An 18,779-nucleotide genomic window follows, 5' to 3' on the forward strand; every position below is an offset into this window, starting at 1 on the left:
TCTCTTACAGTTTCTTTCAGTTCTCTAAGACTATGGTTGTTAACTAATACTAGCCATTATGCTTATCAGTTTTCACACATCAGATGTTGGGGCATCAAACTGTTAAAAGACTTTGCTTAAAATGCAGGGTGAGAAGATATAAAGGGTCTGAGTAAGGCATGCTATTCAACTACAACTCTGAAGTTCCATAAACCTGACCTGATTGTATAGTAGGGTTTTGCAAAAAATACATATGTAGCTATGTATAGTAGAACCATATTTGCATCTTGTTTAATTGTAATCTGATGTTTTATTTGGCTGATGAATTACATTTTTAAAAAGTCATAGTATCTTTCATCAAAAAGATACTGTTTTTTGCCTTCAAATAGGTAGAAAAGCATACCACAGTTACTAAGCATGCCATAGTACCACAGAACAGTCCTGAAAACTTTAACTTCTTTGTGTAGCTATTTGGATATCTGTCAGAACCAGTATGTTGACTTTATATTTTTTTCTTCAAAATACAATGGGAGGAATCCTTAAGACTGTGTATCCCCCCAAGAACTGGAGTAACACACCAAACAGTAGCACGTAGCACAGATTAATGTGCAGAGTCTGGAAAAGCCCAGAGCCTATTCTTATATTTGCTGAAGAAAATAACATGAACTCCAGGATGGGCATAGCATATTCCCTTCAGCATATATTTCTCAAATATGAAACAGACTTTTCAGTAAAAACCTCACTGTAGGTGATTTTTAACCAGTGGCCTCTTTTTCCCTCACCCCACTGTGTTTGCTAAGCCTGCCATAACAAAATACCACAGACCAGGTGGCTAAAACAACAGAAGTTAATTTTATCACAGTCTGGAGGCTGGAAGTCCAAGATCAAGGAGTCAACGTGTCTGCTTTCTTCTGAGGCTTCTCTTCTTGGCTTGTAGATGCCTGCCTCCTTACTGTGTCCTCACGTGGTCTTTTCTCTGCCCGTGTGTCTCTGCTGTCTCTTTTCTGTCCAGATGTTCTCGTCTTACAAGGATACCAATCAGATTGGAGTAGGGCCCCCACCTGACCTCATTTAATCTTAATCGCCTCTTTCAAGGTGAAGTCTTTAAAGGTCCTGTCTCCAAATATGGTCATATTCTGAGGTCACTGAGAATACAGTCAACATATGAATTTGGAGGGACGCGATTCAGCCCATAACACCTTTCCCTTCTTCTTAGCTTCCATTGAGAATCTCTGCTATTTTTTGTTCCTTTTTTTTTTCCTTCTCAGAAGGGAAAAGAAATATTGTTGTAAGAGAAGAGCATCATGGCCAAAGAGGCCCTCTTGGACACTGTTTAATGAAGTGAAAGTTGCTCAGTCATGTCCGACTCTTTGCGACCCCATGGGCTGTAGCCTGCCAGGCTCCTCTGTCCATGGGATTCTCCAGGCAAGAATACTGGAGTGGGTTGCCATTCACTTCTCCAAGGGATCTTCCCAACCCAGGGATCAAATCCAGGTTTGATTCTTTACCCTCTGAGCCACCAGGGAAGTCCTGGACACTGTTTAGTTAGACGAATTAGCTGGCAGTGTTGAAGGTAGAAATAGAAGTTCAGAGAAGGTAATCCTAAATGTCACATACTAACACCCTCTCCTCCTCATTATTTTTTGAGATTTTTTAATATTTTAATATTAAAAATTAGCATCTGAATGCTGTGTTCAGAAAACAAAATTCATTGTGTTGTGTTTCTGTGCTTTCTCATTTAACATGTAAGGCTCTTAGAATGATACATTTCCTGCTAATAACTCTCTTGAGTTAGCTTGGTATTAGACATTTATCTTAGGGGCTTCCCTGGTGACTCAGAAGGTTAAGAATCTGCCTGCAATGCAGGAGACCTGGGTTCAATATCGGTCGGGAAGATCCCCCAGAGAAGGGAATGGCAACACTTCAGTATTCTTGCCTGGAGAACTCCATGAACAGAAGAGTTTCCTGCTAATCACTCTCTTGAGTTAACTTGGTTTTAGACATTTATCCTAGAGTGAATATAAATGACAAAATGACATTTACAATTGAAATAAAAATATTATTCTCTTGATGGGAGCATTTCTTAGTAGCATTTTATGTAACTGTGTATTTATATGGTCTTCCCGTAGAATGGCAAACATCAGCAGATCTCAGGCAGACTTCAAGACGTCCGACTCCGAAAGCAAACTCAGAAGACCGAGCTGGAAGTTCTGGATAAGCAGTGTGACCTGGAAATCATGGAAATCAAGCAGCTTCAACAGGAGCTTCAGGTGAGTGCTTGGCTGCTGAATTGTCTTTCACTGTGAGCAGTTACTAATAAATAACTCTTCCTAATCTAGTGGTTTTTTGCTTTTGGGGTCCTGAACCCCTTGGAGTCTCTAGTGATCTCCTTTGTAAAAGGATAGTAGACATAACCTTGTGGAATATCAGGAGTCTCATGGACTCCCTAAAACTCTGCCTGACACCTGGCTAAATTCTGCTTAATATTTATACATTACCTGGGCATTTGCCACTTTGTGTTTTAAATCTTTAATAAATACATACATAAATATATATTAAACTAAGGGGAGCAGGAGGAGAAGGGGACGACAGAGGATGAGATGGCTGAATGGCATCACCGACTTGATGGGCATGAGTTTGAGTGAACTCCGGGAGTTGGTGATGGACAGGGAGGCCTGGCGTGCTGCGATTCATGGGGTTGCAAAGAGTCGGACATGACTGAGCGACTGAACTGAAGGTTATTGTGACTACTTTTAGGAAATTTTACCTAATGTTGTTCTTTCAGAATTGTGGTGAGAATATTTTTACTAAATATGCCCTCATGGACCTGGTAATTCTGCTCTTTATTTGTGCAGAAAAGAGACCCTGGAAGCATCTTGCATCTCGAGTCCTCTTAACCAAATGTGTTTTTCTGTAAGGACTAACAGTAATTAACATAATGTTTTTACTTTCTCACAGCAGATGTAGACAAGAGGCCAAATAACATTTCCTGTCTGATTTACACCTACTTTCCCAGTTATCCCTGAGTTTTTGGCCCCTCTTTGATCTTCATCCTGGTGTATTATGGCCTGCTTCCACATACCATTCAGTGCAGATACCAAAGGCACCTCTTAGGCTGTGCCTGTTCTCATCCTTTAGTACATGGGAAATTGTCAGGCTTCTCGACATACCCTACTAGCAAAGCTTTCTTCACCACATTTTATTTTCAGCCAGTCTTTCGTAAATGGATTTATGTGTAAATATTTGTATTTTATTTTATTTTATTTTTTTTATTAGTTGGAGGCTAATTACTTCACAACATTTCAGTGGGTTTTGTCATACATTGACATGAATCAGCCATGGAGTTACATGTATTCCCCATCCCGATCCCCCCTCCCACCTCCCTCTCCACCCGATTCCTCTGGGTCTTCCCAGTGCACCAGGCCCGAGCACTTGTCTCATGCATCCCACCTGGGCTGGTGATCTGTTTCACTATAGATAATATGCATGCTGTTCTTTCAAAACATCCCACCAAATATTTTTATTTTAAATCATGTGTAATCCCATTCTAGTTTATCTATAAGTTACAAGCAATTTATATATTATTCTACATATTAATTCTATACTGTTTTTTCTTTTAATCCTATACTAAGTTTTAAGAGTGATGAAATCATGTTTTTACATTTTCAAAAAATTCTTAGACAACATTATAGAGTTTTAATCAGGTACTACTTTTTCTTTTTGTAAGGAGTATCAAAATAAACTTATCTATTTGGTGCCAGAGAAGCAGTTATTAAATGAAAGAATTAAAAACATGCAGCTCAGTAATACACCTGGTAAGTCTCTAAGGTTTGTTTTGCCTCTTTTATTCTTTATTCTTTTCTGATTGTGTCATGCATACTCTGCTACTTTTAAAAAATAGCATCATTCTATTATAAATAACATTTTTTTTTTACTATAGTTAAACTTTTTAAAATAATGTGAAAATGATCACATGTTGGGTCATTTTTAGCAATAAAAAGTAAATGCAAATAAAGTAACAATTGTGGTCTGACTTTCTGTCTTCACACCATTTTTATTTATATATTTTAAATATTAATCAAATAAAATGTTAGATTACAGTTAAACAAGACTTCAGTTTGGCTTGAACACAATGCTATCTGTGCATTTTGGCAAGATTCTTCACTAATTGTAGAAAGAATTGTTTATGAGGACACTTCTATGAAGCCAAACCTGTTGGACTCTAGGGTAATAGTGTACAGCAATGATAGGCCTAAGCAACTGGCATGCCCTTCCTGGGACTTTATATCATCTAACTTTGTGATTCATGTGAAGAATTTTACCAACTTGGCCCTCTGACAATTGTGGAACAAGATATTCCAGTGTAATTTATAAGAATATAACATTTCTCTTGATTCAAGTCTCAACCAGAAAACTGAAAAAAAAAATTTCTATGTTGGATAGCATGCCAATAATAGCGTAGCAGAAGAAAGATTTATTTAAAGAAAAGTAACTGCAAATGTGTTAAAACTAGCTAAAGTATCCTAAATGTCTCCCACTGAGTGCCAGTTTTTCACTTTACAGCTCTTTATTACACTTCTGGTTGTTGAGGAGGTCCAATAAGTAGAGTTATCCCTCTTTGCCCAAGTTCTGAACAAATTAAGAAATAAGGCAAAAGAGTAAGACGTGAGAGACCAAAACACCACTTCATTATTAATAAAGCTAATGTTAGATAGCATGATTTATCTGTAAGCAGTACGGCTGCCCAGTGTCTGTAAGACATTGGGTGCATGAACAAAATAGAATGCAGATTCCTGTGGGCAGTTCAACCTCAAGAAAGCAAGGGATAGGAAAGATATAGGGCCACATATGCCCAGGTCCTTATCTTGATCTCACCAATTATGTAAGAGTTAGAAAGAAGCTGGGACTGCTGTTCTCATCAAAGTCCCCTTACATGGAAGAAGCACCAGGTATAGAAAAATCAATCTTGTGACCTACTCTTATCATGTTCCCCACCTTCCACTGATGTCTCTTCTCAGACCGTCTTCTTGGAACAGGGTGCTTTCTTTTCTTGGTTATTTAAAGTGTATTAGCTTGTGCTCGCTTCGGCAGCACATATACTAAAGTGTATTAGCTCCCACCTCACCCCTCACAGGCATTCCAGAGGCAACAAAAGACAGCTCTCCTGATTGATGCAGGGTACAGAGTATATTTTCATCCTCACTGTCAGTATCTGAATTGTGAATAGGATGTAGACTGTGTCTTGTTAGGGGCCTGGTAGAGCTATGCTTCTGGTAGAGCATAGATAACCATGCTATCTAACATCAGCTTTATTAATAATGAAGCGGTACTTTGGTCTCTCATATCTTGCTCCTTTGCCTTATTTCTTAATTTGTTCAGGTTAGCTGACTTCCCTGGTGGCTGAGGTTAAAGCGTCTGCCTGCAATGCAAGAGACCTGGGTTCAATCCTTGGGTTTGGGAGATCCCCTGGAGAAGGAAATGGCAACCCACTCCAGTATTTTCGCCTGGAGAATCCCATGGACGGAGGAGCCTGGTGGGCTACAGTCCACGGGGTCGCAAAGAGTCGGACATGACTGAGTGATTTCACTTCACTTTAGCTTTTATAAATTTATTCGTCTTTGTTCTAGTCTAGTCCAGAATAGGAAGCTCTTATTTGGAGTTTGCAAAGTACCCAGTATCCCTTAGATTCCTCTCTCCATTAACAGTAACCATTTAAAATTGTCAGCCACGCACCAAGCACTATGCTAGACAGTTTTCATGCATTATTTCCTTTCATCTTGACAACAACCTTCTGAAGTAGTTGTTGTTATTCCCATTGTTCAATTTGGAAAAACTGAGATTCAGAGAGAATAAGAAGTTACCCAAGATTGTCTTAGCTTCCCAGGTGGCACTAGTGGTAAAGAACCTGCCTGCCAGTGCAGGAGATGGAAGAGACTTGGGTTCGATTCCTAGGTCAGGAAGATCCCCTGGAGGAGGGCATGACAACCCACTCCACTATTCTTGCCTGGAGAATTCCATGGACAGAGGAGGCTGGTGGGCTACAGTCCATAGGGTTTCAAAGAGTCTAACATGACTAAGCGACTTAGCACACACAGAAGATCATTTATTAGTAGGTTCAAATTCTTGTGTGTCTGAGTCTAAAGCTCACTGCACTACAGTGTTGCCTCCTTCAGTTATCCAACACAGTGCTCGTAGATAGGATATGATCACATTCAGTATAAAGGCATCCATTATTCCTGTTGCTCAGTTTGAATACTAAGAATGAATATTCTTTATTTTTCCCAGTGCTTGTCTTCCACTAGAATAGGACCCATGCTTATCTTTCACTTTTACCTACTGTTGAACAAAGAACAGGGCCTTGCATATAACAGATGTGTAATGTAATGATTAAATATTTATTGAAATACCGGAAAGCTCTTAGAATTATAAAAGAATTTAGCAAGTTGCCTGGATATAAAATCAGCATATAAAAATTAGTAACTTTACTATATATTGAAAGTATTTATTCAGAAAATATGGGGGAAGGTCTCACTCACATTAGCATTCTCATTGTTAAATGAATAAAGAAAAGCACAGCCATACAATTTTACTGATTGACATAAAAGATTCCTGGGTAAGTAGCTACATATTATATTCTACTCCTGAATGAATGAACTAGCTCAACATTTTAAAGATGTTGTTTAGTTCTCTACTAATTCATCTATATATTCAGTTTAATTCAGATTTCTTTAAATGAAACTTGGCACGATAATTCACAAATTCACCTAGAAGAGAAAATATGCAAGATGAGGCAAGACATGAAAAAGTGGGAGGACTAGACTAGCCCTATCAAATATCAAAACATAAGTTACAAAAGGTATAATACCTAAAATAATGTATGTTTGATCAAAACTAGACAAAACACTGGAACTAAATAGAAAATCTAGAAACACAGTATGTGTGTACAGCTTTTGTCTCTCAAGTTATACCAGTTTGACCAGACAATAACCATTAATTACTGGTAAGGACAAGAACTTCTGCAAAATGTAAACTGTGTAATGTTTGTATTTCAGATTTAGGGATCAGTTTACTTCATAAAAAATCATTAGAAAAGGAAGAATTATGCCAAAGACTTAAAGAACAATTAGATGCTCTTGAAAAAGAAACTGCGTCCAAGCTTTCAGAAATGGATTCATTTAACAATGAACTGAAGGTATTTATCTTCTATTATTATTCATTTTTAATTTGCTGCTTCTTTACCTTCCTTATTTTGATTTAATTAAATGAATAACTGAAGCTGTTATTTTTAAATGTTGATTATTTACATAATTTATTTTATTATTTGAGCTACACCAGAATTGCAAGATTGTTTTTAATGTTCTCCATATATATTATAAACATTGAGTCGTGTAAACATACAATTTACCATAGTTTCCAGTTTTTGATGACTGTTTTATTGGCATCTATACATTTAAAAAATAATTACCTTGTCAATATTAGTATTAGATTAGATTTGTCAGTATGGATCTCAGTCAGAATGATCTTAAGCAAATTTGAAAATGGGAAATATGGAAAATTTTAAATAGTCCAGGTGGTAGAGGCTCTTTTAACACACTGAATTCTTTTTTTTACAATTTAATTAACCTTTGTGAAATAATGCAGTAACCAGTGCAATCCAAAGCATAATTTGGCACTAAAAATTTTGCATGAAAAGTAGATTCGTGACTCATTATTTGCTGCAGTGGAAGAGCAGATGTCTAAAATGTATACCATATGCTTCTCATTCTGTGCAGTATTAGTTGTATGCTGAAGCCATACCTATGAACGAAAATATTAAAAGCTAAAAATCAGACTAGTAGCACATGATTGAAATTTTGGACTAGTCTCAGTTACTCCTTTGCTAACAAAGCATGAAGTTTTCAGAGCATAAAATATTACAAGGTTTTTCAGGCAAATCTGTCTCTTCATTTGACTTTCATCTTGCTAACTTATTTAGAATAATGTTACACCAACCAGAAAGTAAACAGTATGATCAAGAAAAGAAACCATGGTGGCTTCAGTGAAGGAGGGAAAATTTGAGGTGAATAATGTTAATGACACATTCTACACCAGCATATATTCTGTAGAAAAAAAAATGTAAAGAAAACCAAATAATTTGTCATTGATGGACAGACAAACCAACCAAGTTATCTTCCCTACATTATTTTTTTTAAATCTGTACATAGTTTAATTGGCTTTTTATCTGCCTTATCTTACAGTGTGGGAATATGGATGACTCTGTTCTTCAGTGCCTTTTGTCTCTGCTAAGCTGTCTCAACAACCTCTTCCTCTTACTTAAGGTTATTTTCTAATATCTAGCTCTTTTTCTTTGAGTTACTTTACTGTTTCTTTTTTAAAACACTAGACTATTCTTTGCATTTATCTGAGTATCTTTGTTTGAAATAACCTATACAATATAAACATTTTTCTTTCTGCTTGCTTAAATATCCTTCTGCTGTTTCACTGCCTGTTTGAGTCTAATGCCGGGAATCAGTAAGGTTGCCCAGAGTTCTCATGAGGAGGCCATGACACTTAGAAATATTACCTGGTTCCCTGTGAGTTAGACTAAATGATGGGATGATTACTGATTCAATTAAAAGGGAAACTAAGGGAATGTGAGACTAAATTATTTACCCATATCACTGAAAATTACTATTTAAAGTAAAACTTAAATACTTTCTGAAATCTAGTGCAAGGTTATGTCATGTATATATATCAGGCTGCTTCCCAATACTATGATAAGAACCAGTAATGTAGGTACAGCTTTGGTTTTGTCTAGTTATCAGGTCTTATATTTAGATACACTTGCACCACAGAGAAAAATGTTTAAATCATATTTATAAATAAGCAGTTAACTTTTTCATGTATAAATAGCACAAAAAATATTTAAAATACTCAAATGAATTCCTGTTTAAATTTAGTTTAAAGAGAGTTGCTTTATATTTACCACTAGCTGAGCCTAGTAGATTTTAAATACATTCTACTCAATACTAAAGTGGATGGCAATAGGGCACTTAAATGTACATACACAGTGAAGGCAGGAAGTAGAACTCAATTGTTACCTAAAGAGAGGTAGACGGAAAGATTATATCAGCCTTTCCATTAGGGTTGTAGCATTAATTGCCAGATTATCTGACCTTAGAATATGTGCTTCAGATCACACAGAAGTTTAAACCTGTTTCTTCATGTACACAGTGAAGTTTGACAGTGGTTTGTGGACTACGCTCACACACATAAGTCTGATTCTTTGAGTTAGCATTTGATTCTCCACAGGCCAGCAGATTATTCTCGTTTCTTGTTTTACTTTCTTCCTTCCGCTTCCTGCCTTCCAACCTTTCACTGCTTGTTGATGCTTTCATCAGAGGCAATTTAGGAATCTAAAAGGGGATGAAACCTATGCTATCACAGTGGTCAGGAGAGTGACTGTCTTTACAGAAAGCAAGAAAAGAGGCTTTCTGTAGCCATTAGAAATGATACAAAACAGTCAGTTAACTTAGTACTGGAAAGTATCCATTGAATTGAAGACCTTTTTGAGAGTGTCATCTCAGTTGAGTGACCACCAGAAGCTGGATTGCTGCAGATCAGGAATGAATGGGAGCTGAGGAGGGGTGGAGTGAGTGGGAAAAGCTTTAGAAGAGTGAAAAGAGAGCATGGAGAAAAAAAAAGCATTGGTTAAAAAGAGAGCATTGGGCCTTTTTGGTTTAAGAAAGACAACAAAGGATACAAAGTTTTAGTTATGCAAGATGGAAAAATTGTGAAATCCAATTCACAGCATAGTGACTACAAACTATAGTTAGCGAATTTGAACTGTACAATACAGTATTGTTAAGAGGATAGCTCTTAAACATTCTCAGGAAAGAAAGAAAGAGGGAGAGAAGACAGGGAGGGAGGAAATGAGAAGAGGGAGTGGTAACTATATGAAGAAATGAATATGTTAATTAGCTTGATTAGGGTGATCATTTCACAGTGTATATGTGTATTAAAACAAGTTGTATACCTTAAATATATAGTTTTTATTTACCAATTATACTTTATAATAAAGTTGAAAAGTAAAAGAATAATTGGGGCCACCCTTGAAAGTGGTATCACCTTTTTGTGCAGCATATGAATACTTGAACAATGAATCATTTTTGTTAGGACAGAAGCGTGAAATGGAGAAAATTGAGCTTTTTGGGTAACTAACTATATCCATCAGAGGGTAAAGAATCTGCCTGCAATTTGGGAGACTTGGGTTCGATACCTGGGTTGGGAAGATCCCCTGGAGAAGGTAAAGGCTACCCACTCCAGTATTCTGGCCTGGAGAATTCCATGGGCTGTATAGTCCATGGGATCACAAAGAGTAGGACATGACTAAGTGACTTTGACTTTTACAACCATATCCATCAGAGGGTCTTAATTGCCAACTCAAGCCAAATATTTTATTGCTGAATTCCCAACACCTAAAACAGTGCATGGAACATCATGGATGGCAGTGCATACTTGCTGAATGGATGAATGGTTTCGAATGTTCTCAGTCAGAAGATAGGCAGCATTTAGAGTGTTATTGGTATAGGTTTATAAGAAAAAAGTAGAATGAAATTAGTCAAAACCAGTAGGAAACGTATATCCCAGATTTTAAGAACACTTCTTGTTTCATATAATTTTTTCTTTTAAGTAAAGGCTACTTTTTGAATTCAAAAAAAGGAAAGAAAAGACTTGAAGGAGATAGTAAAGAGAGAGGAAGGGAGGGAGGAGAAAAGTGAGAGATTGAGACTATTAAAGTGGTGATGATGGAATAAAGTTCCAGGGAAGCAGATTAAGATATAATCTTGTTCTTCAAGATAAAAAGAATACTTCCAATATAGCATATGGGGATAAGATAAGCATGAAGTCAGTTAAATTTGTTGGTGGAGAGTAGGAAGTTGACAGCTTCAAAATTTAAAATCAGAAGCAAGTTGGATCGTTGCAAGAAATCATGAATAGTTAAGGACATGGAATAACTCAGACTAGAAGGAGATGGATCAGATGCAGGAAGGTTTAATGCTTTTGAGATGGAAAGATGAGGGAGGTCCAGTCTGGCTTAATGTAGCAAGATTATTGGCTGGTAGTGAGGAGAATGAATGGAAGATTGGGAAATTTCAGGAGAGAAAAGTAGCCATGAAATAACACATCTCAGTGTGCCTAGAGAGTGCAAGTTTAGTAGAGGAAAGCAGTCCACATCCTGAGGAATGTTGAATGCCTATTCACAGTTGGAGTTCATGAATTTAAAAAAGAAACAGCATGACTAATTGTCTTTTTTCTCTCCACCAAAGTTCAGCTGCTTATATGTAAGCATAGAAAAGGGTAATGACATAGATTCATAGATTTAAACAGGTTTGAGGTTTTAATAGATATGGGCAGAGAGGGACGAACAAGGGAGCTACAGATCTTAACACAGTAATTATGATAAAAATGAACTCTGACATATGTTTTGAACATGAAGGGATATGAAAAGAGGAACGGTTGTTGATGGAAAAAGAGAGGATGATGGGGTCAGCAGAGCAGAGGTCCCAGAGAGGTTGAAAAACTGTTGAAATGGATGCATCAGATACAAGAAAAGCTTGAAGGATAAGAACTTAGGAAAATGGGATACTGATCAATGGTAGTTTTCTTTGAGATGATGACAAGATTCAGGGTATAATAATGCAAGTGATAGATCAAATGGAGCAAAAAAAAAAAGGGGTCATCATTGAGAAGATCAGCCTGAATTTAGGTTTTGATGGTGTTATCTATGTGGATGTCAAAGACTGGGAGAATAATGAAAATGAATGAGTGAGGAGCAGTGACCAGGTGATTGATAGATGACAGTAAAGAGGAAAGGGAAGGTGGAACTGCTGGATGGTATTCTGAGCCTCAGAAGCATGGAATTTGTATGAGAGAGGACAAATAGTCATCTGGGAAAGGCAATGAAGAGCAATGAGAATATTCAGGCCAGAAACCAAGTCAGTCATATTACTGTTACCTCAGGCCAGAAACCAGGTTAACCATCCTCAACCAGGCAGTCATATTTACTATTACCAGAATGGCACAACTGACATTACGTGTCTCCTGATAGGATGCACTGAGAAAGGCACATCACTTCTGTGCTGTTTTTGCTAAAAACATTTCATCTCTGTGTAAGTGTAAGGAAATAATTAAGCAAACCCAAATTGTGGTTTGGTCTATAAAATACTAACCCACACACTAGAAATGTGAATCTCATGAAAAAATGGAGGAGATCTCACAACAATGAAACAAAGTGTATGGTCCTTGATTGGATAGTGAATCTTAAAAAAAAACTTATTAAGGACAGTGTTTACATTATTGGGGACATTTTTGGAATATGAGTTCTGTATTAAGTAATATTACTATGTCACTATTAACATTCTTTAGTTTGGTACTGACATTGACACTAGTTATGTGGAATAATGATGAAGTTCTCGGGGGTGAAAGCATCAGTGTCTGCAACTTAGTCAAGTTTTCTGTAAATCTGAAAATTTTCAAAATAAAGAGAAAAATTTAGAGTTGCAAAATGTTGTCAAATGTTTATGAAAATGAAATAGTAGTTTAAGTCTATTTTTAAGTTATAGCCAAACATTGGGAAATGAAGAGGAGATGCGGGATAGTGTAAATGAGCAGATTCCTCATATTTCATATCAGGAGTCAATTATTTTCTAATTCATAAATCAAGCTGTACTTATAATAGATAAGATTATTACAGGCTTTCTCTGTGACTGGCACTGTCCTAAATGTTTTACTTATATTATGTAATCCTTAACATTACCCCTGTGATGTACCTTCTATTATTGGTTCACATTTCACATAAAAGTAAATTAAGCTGCCCAGAGTCACACAGAGAGCAAAAAGAAATTCAACCCAGAGAGTCAGAATTTGACCTTAAATGGTTATATTAGGGAAAAAATGAAAATTTATTAGCTAAGTGTTCAACTTAAGAAGCTAAAAAAAGACTAGCATAATAAAGGAGGAAAAAAGTAGAAGGAAATAGTGAAATAGAACACAGATATTTAATAGAAAGAGTTAAGAAAACCAAATTTTTACTTTTATAGATTAAAAAAATTAACAAACCTTTGGCAAGAGATTTTAGAAGGAAGTAAAAATAAAGTTAGTAAAAAGGAAAAATAATTAAATACATTGCAAACAATAAGAGGGAATATTATGACAAATTTTGCATATAAATATAAAAATGTAGGTGAAATGAACAAATTATAATTTGTTAACACTGATTCAAGAATAAAATAGGTAGCTCTGTTGTCATGAAATATTTTAATTCTGTAGTATAAAATCTCCTCTAAAAGAGAGTCTAGACCTGGAATTTTACTGAAGAAATAAATAACTCCAATTTTATACATCTGTTTCAAAATATAGAAGAGGGAGTATTCCCAACTTGTCACATGAAACTATCATAAACCTCATAATTTGATAAGAATAGTGTGAGAAAGGATCATTATAGATCAATTTAGCATAGAAGCAAAAATTCTAAATAATATTGAAAAGTTGAATATGGAAATTTATAAGACAGATACTTAGCTATGACCAAGTGGGATTTATCTTACCCAGGCAAAGGTGATTTGATATGTAGAAATGTTTTACTGTAATTTGCCATATAAACAGATTAAAGGAGAAAAACAATATGCTCATCTTTCTAAAGGCAGAAAAGGTATTTGATAAAATTTAGCACTTATTTATGATTAAAAAATGAAAGTTATTAGCATACTAGGAACAGAAGAAAACTTCCTTAACTTGAAAAGAATGATCTATTGTTCTGTTAAGATGGAGAACAGCTCTGGTCGTAAGTGCAGATTCTTTACTTGCTTTCAGTTAATTGATAGATTATTTTTAAAATCGAAGTATAGTTAATTTACAGTTTTGTGTTAATTTCGGCTGTCCTGCAAAGTAATAGTTAACTATTAGATTTAACCAGGACTTCCTAGAAGCATGACATAACTCAGAGGAGTGAATCTAATGATGCTTTCTGGGATCATTGTAACTCAGATAGAGGAAATGTTTTTGGCAAGCTCCAAGGTACTCTTCATGTCTTACTGATATGCATAGACTATGGTTTATGTACAGTTAAGAGTGCCTGCAATGCAGGAGACCCGGGTTCTATCCCTGGATCTGGAAGATCCCCTGTAGGAGGGCCTGGCAACCCACTCCAGTATTCTTGCCTGGAGGATTCCATTGACAGAGGAGCCTGCAGGCTACAGTCCATGGGGTCACAAAGAGTGGCACACGACTGAGGGACTCACCTTACCTTACCTGTGGTTTACATATTTTCATTCACCCAGTAAATACTAACTGAATGACTATAGTCTACCAGGCTATCTCTTGGCTGGGATTATCTTGATGCGAGACAGCCATACGGTTGGAAGATGCTGCCTGTGATAGGAGAATGCACATAATGCCTTGGAGAGACACAGGAGGAATGGCTAATGAAGGAAGACTTGGAACAGTATTTTTTTTTTTTAACCTTTATTTATTTATTTGGCTGGTCTTAGTTTTGGCATGCAGTATCTAGTTCCCTGATCAGGGATTGAACCCAGACCCCTGCATTGGGAGCGTGGAGTCTTAGCCACTGGACCACCAGAGTAGTCCCTGGAACAGTATTTTAAAGGACAAGTTAGAGGGCTAACCTTGCAACCATACTAAGATCAGACATTAATTTGGCTCCTCTCCACTTTGCTTTTAAACTTACAATTCTTTTCATGACTTCAGCCAGTAATATAGCTAATATTTATTAAGGACGCACTTAGTGCCCTGCACTATTATAAGCACTTTATGTGTGTTAACCCATTCAGTTCTCATAGCAATGCTGTGGGGCATGTACTGTAATTAACCTCATTTTACAGATGAGGAGACTGTGAGGTTTCCTAAGGTTACTCAGCTAGTCACTGACAGAACCTGATTCAGATCTTGGGGGGTCTTACTCCAGACCCATGCTTCTGAAGTGCTTTCACTAAACCAGGCTACTTCTCCATAGAATGTAACCACAGTAGTCTTCTGCTTTTCAATAGAGTCTAGAGAAAGGTGCAACAGAGAAAACTGAGATCTGTAAGAGACAAAACTGAGATCTGAGATATGTGAAAACTTTGCTATGAATGGTGGTATTTGTATTATTGTTGCCTTAAGTCTTGATCTTAGACATTTTGGACATAGTATCTGGATACCACATTTACTCAGTCTAGTTAAAAGGGTTCACTTATAAAATATTTTTATTTCTGAAAAGAAATAGAGCTTAGGCTATTTTCCTTTGTTTGCTCGTGACTTGGAGTTTTTGTTTTTGTGTATAAATAGATGCCCCAAGACATCTTTTACCAAAAAATTCTATCCAAATGTGGTCTAAGCTCCCATCTTTGCTGTGAAGCTTCCTTTGTTTACTTTAGGTTTTTGTGGGAGTTTTCTTTGTTTTTGGAGTTTTTTCCTCTTCCTTATCCCAGCCTTTTTCTACTGTCTTGTTCAGGATTCTGTAGATTCTAAGTAAAAGAAATTCAGTTCAAAATAATTAAGCTAAGAGTGGTAATTGGAAGAATACTAGGACCGCTAACTGAATTTGTAGAAGGGGCAGTTCCTAGACATGGGAGTGAAGTCAGAGATTTGGTTCCCCAGCACTCCTTCTTGCTCCACCTCTAATCTTTAATTAATCTTTGCTTCTCTCTTTCCTATGTTGACTTCATTTCTACCCTTGATGGCCTCACTGGGAAATGGGGCAGTCCCAGGTTTACCTTACCCTCACTTTAATGAGTTTAGTGAAGGAAAGGCTTCTTTCTCCCCTCCTCAGTGTATCTGAATCCTGGGAAGGGATTGTGGCCCAGCTTGGATCATGTGCATGTCCTTTGCACCAGTCATTCTTGCCAGGGGAATGAGGTGCTGTGATTGTTTAGATCACGTGACCACACTTGGGTGGAAGTGGGAGGAGCACTGAGTGTGACAGATTCTTCAAAACCACAGAGAAGGGTGGTTTTCAGGGAGTAAAGCAACTTCGCCAAAGGAGGACGAGTATGTTAGTAGAGAAGGGGAAGGAATGCAGAGTGGATAATCACAGGTTTCTGCTAAGACACTCAACTATATTCCAGATTTTGGCACTTTTCTCTACTTTGAGGCTGAATTCTTTGAAGACAAGGACTATAGACTCAGGAGTCAGATGGTCTTGCATTGGATCCCCTGTGAATCTTTATACTATTTTGCACAGAACTAGATGCTCAATAAACATTTAATTCCTGTTAAATACTTTTCATTATTTTGACCCACTCTAGTCATGGTTTTAGGTAGACATTATCTTTTCCATTTTAGTTATTAAATTATTTAATTATTTAAATTAAATAAATATTGCATAGTTTATTAAATAATTACTTCTGTGTTCAATATCTGACTGGATAAAAGTTATGGATAACTTGGTTAAACTACACATGTCAAAACTATGACTGAACAAAATTCCTCTTCAAATGTTGTAACCAGCAAACTGTTTTCCCTGGATTTTTAATGGATTGCTTTTCTATAGAAAACGAAGTACCAAAAAAAAAAAAGAAAACGAAGTACCAAATCAAAGACTTGGCTTGTAAAGGTTTTTGTTCCTTAGGAATGAATTAGTATAAAAGTAGTTGATTTTAACATACATTTGTCCTCAGTGGCTATATACCTTCAGTTCTTAATGTATTCAAGATTTTTTTAATCATCTTTTTTAAGACTTTTAATCTTTTTTACTTTAGTTTAACTTGCTTTATGATTTTTATCTTTAAATGCAGTTGCCACATTTTTATGTAAGACAGAAGTATTTAAATCCATGCCATATTAACTTTTTATTTTCTCCTTAGGAACTGAGAGAAAGCTACAATACACAGCAGTTAGCCATTGAACAGCTTTATAAGATCAAACGTGACAAACTGAGGGAAATTGAAAGAAAAAGATCAGAGTTAATACAGAAAAAGAAACTAGAAGATGAGGCTACAAGGTAATGTAGTTGATAAATTTATTATACTATATTGCTACTAAAATTCTAATTTTTGTTGCCCATATCTTTAGTTTGACTATGAAAAATATAAGGGGAATAAAATTATTATCCTAAGATGCTAATTAGATTCTAAAGTTTAGAAGTTTAGTCCTTCTTTTGCGGACTGAGTTTACAGTAACCAATTGTAAATGTTCCCTTAGTGAAAACTACAGGCTTTGGAGTTCAACCTGGATTATCTTGATCTGCCATTTACTATCTGAATGACCTTGGTTAAGTCACTTTACCTTTTGGAACCTCAGTTTTTACCATCTGAAAAATAGAAACAGTAATGCATACCTCATAGCTAATTCAGAATTAAATAAGATTAAAGAGCCAAGGCAACCCACTCCAGTATTCTTGCCTGGAGAATCCCATGGACAGAGGAGCCTGGTAAGCTACAGTCCACGGGGTCGCAAAGAGTCGGACACGACTGAGCAACTTCACTTCACTTACTAAAGAGCCAAGTATAATGTTTAGTGGGTAATAAGCACTCATTATTTTTGTCTCTCCATAGTAAATCTATTACTGTTTCCTGAGAAATCATAAAAACCAAGTATTTAATTTTATATAGTATTGAGTGCAGAAATGCCACGTTGATACAGTTTTCTTTGTATATATCTGGGCTACATCAACTGCCTACATTTGTAGCAAAGAAAAGTGAGACAGTTGTATATCTGAAGCATAGAGCCATTCATTTAGAGACTTCACATGACTTTTTTTTCTATCGGTAAGATTCTACTTCTGATAGGTTCCTATGTTTCTCCCAAGTTCTCTAGTGTCAGAAATTATTATAATTAACAAATATCAGCACACCAGCATTTCTTTACCCTGGAGAAGAGTAGAAGAGCAATGTCCATGAAGAGCTACTGGGAAGACAAGAAAGACACATTACCATATAGCAGGCCTGTTTTCTTACTGACTTCAGAATAACCACCTCAACACATTTTTATTTAGTGGTCACTGTTGACTGTGATGCAGGTAATCTCTGGGTTACTCCTTGTCTCTAGAATCCTCATAATTCTAGTAGGGGATTCAGACAGCTAAGCAAATAGCTGTAACATTTTTTACTCCAAGACTCATACTTTTGTGACTCCCTAGCAAGAGATAGTGGAATAATATAGGTGCAGAGGCAGTAAGTTTAAACTAAGGAGGTTTTTATCTGCCACCAACTTGTGCAGCAGTGTGTGCCCAAGGGACCCGTGCAGTGGCTGTACCACCAGTCACCGTGCTAGGGTTTTCTGTTGACACGTGCAAGTATCTTGATACCTCTCCATCATTGCTTGTGGTTCCTTTCAGCCCAGTAGACCATATTAGCAATACACTTATTTTCATTTTATTCATCATCTTCACACATTATCCTACTTTAGTAGAGGGAAGCAATCAGAACAAGTAGGATTGGTTCAGAGCTGGCTCTTAGTACTACATCTTGACTTCTTGGCCACTTGCCCAGCTTATGTTGCCTTCTCGCCCAAAGCTATTGGTGATAGTCAGGTTTTCCCATTGTAGGTCTGGTCTCTTTGCCTTTTGTCCAACTTTTGAAGCATCTTCTGGCCCTGGACCAGTTTCTCATCCACAAACTTAGAAACTTTACCAAAATTTAATTTTATATTCTCTTAGCTCTCTCGTCTTTTCTTTATCCCAATAAATATGTGGCAAGTACTCTGATAGTGGTGTTCATAGTGCTATGGCAATTTAAATAAAGGTAGGTTGGGTCATCCTAGACATGAGAGACTGTCAGGGAGCGTTACCAAGGACCTAGGAAAGGGAATATTGGTTGGAA

General features: G+C 36.6%; 1 protein-coding gene across 5 annotated transcripts in view; it reads left to right on the plus strand.

The window, feature by feature from the left end:
* ITSN2 (intersectin 2) overlaps positions 1–18,779 on the plus strand; it is a 119,768-nt gene that overhangs the window by 49,243 nt on the left and 51,746 nt on the right. For 4 of the 5 annotated variants that reach the window (XM_043469203.1, XM_043469204.1, XM_043469205.1 and 1 more), the window contains 4 exons: positions 2,109–2,249; positions 3,707–3,794; positions 7,032–7,171; positions 16,824–16,960. In XM_043469203.1, the coding sequence (XP_043325138.1) occupies positions 2,109–2,249; positions 3,707–3,794; positions 7,032–7,171; positions 16,824–16,960 (506 nt within the window). Of the gene's footprint in view, positions 1–2,108; positions 2,250–3,706; positions 3,795–7,031; positions 7,172–8,216; positions 8,298–16,823; positions 16,961–18,779 lie in introns of all 5 variants that reach the window. The other variant, XM_043469208.1, reaches the window with a different exon arrangement.

Source organism: Cervus canadensis, chromosome 5, assembly GCF_019320065.1.
Source record: "Cervus canadensis isolate Bull #8, Minnesota chromosome 5, ASM1932006v1, whole genome shotgun sequence".
Lineage (NCBI taxonomy): Eukaryota > Metazoa > Chordata > Mammalia > Artiodactyla > Cervidae > Cervus > Cervus canadensis.